The sequence below is a fragment of the Sinocyclocheilus anshuiensis genome, unplaced genomic scaffold (genome assembly GCF_001515605.1).
Source record: "Sinocyclocheilus anshuiensis isolate Anshui unplaced genomic scaffold, SAMN03320099.WGS_v1.1 scaffold1484, whole genome shotgun sequence".
Lineage (NCBI taxonomy): Eukaryota > Metazoa > Chordata > Actinopteri > Cypriniformes > Cyprinidae > Sinocyclocheilus > Sinocyclocheilus anshuiensis.
In genome coordinates this window covers 153,534-158,108 of record NW_015537989.1, presented here as the reverse complement: position 1 = coordinate 158,108, position 4,575 = coordinate 153,534, and the positions used below count along the sequence as shown (strand labels likewise).

General features: G+C 45.0%; 1 protein-coding gene across 1 annotated transcript in view; it reads right to left on the bottom strand.

The window, feature by feature from the left end:
* The window catches only part of LOC107675032 (zinc finger protein 883-like), a 19,355-nt gene that overhangs the window by 10,638 nt on the left and 4,142 nt on the right, over nt 1-4,575 (bottom strand). Inside the window, exons 4-5 of the mRNA XM_016469227.1 lie at nt 4,555-4,572; nt 4,047-4,445 (exon numbers count right to left, since the gene is read on the bottom strand). Of these exons, the coding sequence (XP_016324713.1) occupies nt 4,047-4,445; nt 4,555-4,572 (417 nt within the window). The remainder of the gene's footprint in view (nt 1-4,046; nt 4,446-4,554; nt 4,573-4,575) is intronic.

The following is a 4,575-nucleotide window of genomic DNA, read 5'->3' as shown; positions in this document are numbered from 1 at the left end:
GAGTCCATTTTGGAGCATCCATTCTTGGAGCAGGCACGGGCACGCCTCGACTTTGGCAGTCAGAAGATTGTATTGTTCGGCGAGCAGATTCAATACTTTAATCCAAAGAACAAGCCCAGGGTGCACGTGGTCCGCATAGCACGCACAGCTGTCCTTAAGGCGGGACGTGAATACATCGTTCCAGGCAATGCACATTTTCGGGAGGAAGTACAGGGCAGTGTGCTGCTGAGTCCGACTAAAGGCTTCATGGAGAAGAATCGGGTGATGGTGGCACGGATTATAATTGGTGCCCAGCCAAGTAATTGAGTTCCCGTTAGACTGTATAACCCAGGTACTGTCGCTGTGAAGGTGAGGAAGGGTGTAATTGCCGGAATCCTCCAGCCTGCTGATGTGGTTCAGGCCTCAACTGCAGCGCTGCCCCCAGCGGATTCATGTCCCGCAGTTGTCCCAAGTCACTTACAGTCGCTGTATGCAGAGAGTACGAGGGATCTGAGGGAGGCAGAACAGCGTGAGTTTGCGGAGCTGCTTCGTGCTTACGGTGATGTTTTCTCCACTGAACCGACAGACCTCGGCCGCACAAACCTTCTCCAACATGACATTCAAACCCAGCCTGGCCCACCTGTGAAGCAGCAACCGCGTAGAATGGCATTTGAGAAACAGCAAAGCGCCGATGAACAGATCCAGCAGAATCTTGATACTGGCTTAGCCTCCCCAAGTAATAGCTGCTGGGCTTCACCCATCGTAATGGTGCAAAAGAAAGACCAAACATACCGCATGTGTGTAGACTACTGGGCACTAAATGAGCGCACCATAAAAGACGCCTACCCACTTCCAAGAATCCAAGACACACTAGACACGCTGTCCACAGCAAAGTGGTTTAGCACATTGGACCTTGCCTCCTGGTACTGGCAAGTGGAGTTGACCCCATAGGCGAGACAGGCAGCTGCGTTCTGTAGCAGGAAGGGGCTCTTTGCGTGGAACGTCATGCCGTTTGGCCTTTGCAATACCCTGGCAACTTTCCAGCGCTTAATGGATCGTGTCTTGGCTGGAATGCAGTGGGAGATCTGCCTAGTATACCTAGACGACATCATTGTGCTGGGCAAGGACGTGAAGGAAATGCTCCAGCGCCTGGCAAAGGTGTTTGAAAGGCTGCGACAGGCCAACCTGAAATTGAAACCCGCTAAGTGTTGTCTCTTCCACCGCCAGGTAGTCTACCTGGGCCACATCGTCTCAGAGCATGGTATAGCTACTGATCCTGAGAAAGTGTGGAAAATTCGAGAGTGGCCACAGCCCACGAGTGTTAACGAAGTCCGGCAGTTTGTGGGTCTCGCATCCTACTACAGACGGTTTGTCAAAGACTTCGCCACAGTTGCAAAGCCCCTTCACAACCTGCTAAGAAAACATGCCCGATTTCACTGGACCCCTGAGAGCCAACAGGCCTTTGATAAGTTAAAGGAGCTGCTCATTACCGCCCCCATCCTTGGCTACCCTATGGACAGTGGTGATCTTATTCTGGATACAGATGCCAGCAACTTCGGAATCGGGGCTCTGCTGTCTCAACTGCAGCAAGGAGAGGAGCGCGTACTAGCATATGGAAGTCGGAGCCTGACGCCAACTGAACAGAATTAACTGCACCACACGGAGAGAACTTTTAGCGGTAGTGGAGTTCACAACACATTTCCGTCAGCACCTGCTGGGCAGATCCTTCACTGTACGTACAGACCATAGTAGCCTACAGTGGCTAATAAGAATGAGAGAACCGGAGGGACAGTTGGCCAGGTGGCTTGAGAAGCTTGGGGAGTATGACTTCAAAGTTGTTCATCACCTTGGGCGCTGTCATGAAAATGCTGATGTGCTTTCCCGGAGGCCATGCCGTTCAACTTGCCCCTGCAACCTTAAGAATCCCATCTTGATTAGCCCTTTGTTATTCTTCTACAATTGTTAAAAAAAAAAATTTTGATGCATGTCATCTGTGGAAAATATTATTTCATGTGTTCCCTTTTTGTAACCCAGGTGGATTTTGTTGTTTACCATGTTGCTGTTAAGGAAACAAGCCAAGTGTGTTTAATTAAGCCTGAGTTGTTTCATTTGTATGCAACGGCTGTTGTTAACCTCTTTTCTTTCTGCAGGCCAGTAGTGGAGAAGTCAGTCGATCACTCAGCTGGCCTTAACTAACTACCTCACTAGTCATGTTGGGACTGAATTACTATTGCTTCAACGAAGGACCCCCCTTTACAAAGCTACTCTTTAACCCCTCCCGGCACCGTGCTATCCTTTCACCTTATGGACTGTTTACCCCGTCACGTGGGGTTGGAATATATCGGCCAGTGCCTCCATTGAGCGGAGTTGCTTGAATGGACTGTGTGCTTTGACAATGGAGCTGCCTACGGACTGTTGATAAAAAAATTTAAAAAAGAAGGGATAAACGAACATAAAAAATTAAATATGGGTAGACATTGTGTTGAATGTACTTTTGCTTTCTGTGAATCTATGGTAATATCCTTGTTAATGTGTGTGATGTATTTTGTATCAGTCATGCCATGGTGCTGGAGTGGTGTTAAGTTTAATCACCATCCAGAGTGGGGGTAGTGTTGCGGGAGAGAGGAAAAAGGAGTTGCCGCTTTAAGACAGCTATGTACGGGAGTTGTAGTCCAGAGTGAGATGCATTATGTGTAATGTAGTTCAGTGTGAAATGTGCTGGAGAGATGTGCCCTCACTGTGTGCTGTGCAGTTGAGAACTGAGGGAGAAAGTTTGTATTCCGCTTAAAAGTTAAGTCAAGTCAGTCCGCCCGGGAGCTGTTTTGCACTGTGAACCTGACAACATGAGAACAAGTAAAAAAATGGCATGCATCGGTAATTTTGTCCGTCTCTTCCTTTGCACGAACATGAATTGACGAGCTGTTACACTGCCGCCGGGAGTTGCTGAAGCGGAGAAAGTAACAACTGTCATGATCTAATGCACTGTAAATGCTGGATTTTTAAAAACAAATAGGCCTACCGGAACACAAAAATTCAAAATCTGACATTTTCCTGAACAGGATCCAGCAGGATCAAATTAAGTACTGGTCATAATACTCACATAAAAATGTTTCATGTGAGCAACAGTGAGTTTTGCTGCAGCAGCGCTGATGGAAGCGGTTCACTGACTGCGCCGCACAGCCACAGTTACGTTTGGGATAATATTATTTTAAATGCCATAATGTCAGTTGAAAACATTGCAATTGTGTTTTAAAATACAACAACGAGCCCCATAAACCATGTTAAGCGGCGCGTTCAGTGGTCTCCATGACGGGATAGGAAACAGTCAACAAAGTAAAATGATCTCAAACGTACGGCGCGCTCTCTTCATTTTATCAAATAATCATAATAATCACACCTATTCATTTTACAATCCTGCTACTAGCATTTTACTCAGACTAAAACCCCTTTATTTCGGGCAAGAAACCGTTTTTATGTGTGTGAGTGGCTTTTGCACATCCTGTCATGCCTTTGACTGCGTGCCGCTGCAATAAACGTATTTTGCAGCATTAAAGTTAACGATTAATCGATTAATTGATCGTTAATTTAAACGACGATCGATCATGGAAATGATCGAAAATTGACATCCCTAACAGACATATTGATAAAGTGAGTTTGGAAATGCAACATTCTCCACCCATTTCACCATATTTATAATTTTACACTATAATAGTGTTATTGCAATCACAATGTATTTCTTTCATGATTTTATAATTGATAATAATTAATTAATTTATTAATAATTTATTGTAATTAGATTTTTGGCCAAATTGTGCAGCCTTACAAACAGGCAAAGCAAATCTGGCTCTCTTAAAAAAACACATTCAAGATCAAAATATCAACAGAGAGAGAGAGAAAAAAAATACTATAATTTGCCATTATGTTTCCAAATATCTCAGAAAATCTTCTCTCAAACCTGATCAGATCATCAGAGACCATCAGTCAATATGAACCTGATCCTGCAGAGACTCTGCTGACATTCAAGTGTCATGAAAGACAACAAAAGGTCAAAAAAGAAAGAAACAAACCTGGAGGAATGAAATCTTCATCATCATCATCCCCATTATTCTCATCATCCTCCTCCTCTTCCTTGTTCTGATCTTCTTCCTCATCACTGTGTTGTTGTTCTTTCTCTGCGGTGGTTTCTTCTCCTCTGCTCTCTATCAGGTTCCTGCAGTCCACCAGTTTGACGGAGCACGTCTTCAGCGGCGTCTGCAGCATCTGCTGTTCTCCAGCGTTACAGTCAGAGGTTTGATCAGTGGATTCATGATCCTGAGCGTCAGTATAACAGAGTAAAGTGAGGCTGAGCTCTGAGTCCTGTGTGTCTCTGGATCTCTGATCTCTGACGCTCCAGACTGAATCCTGAGCTTCTGTCCCATCAGTCACACGCACTGAAACCTGCTCCACATCCTGACAAACACAATCAGCTTATCAATACAGAATCATATATCAGTTGATTCTCATACTAATGAATCAACTTTGAAACGTAAAGGCATAGTTCTCCCAAAAATGAAAATTCTTTCATTAATTACTCACCCTCATGTCGTTCCAAACCTG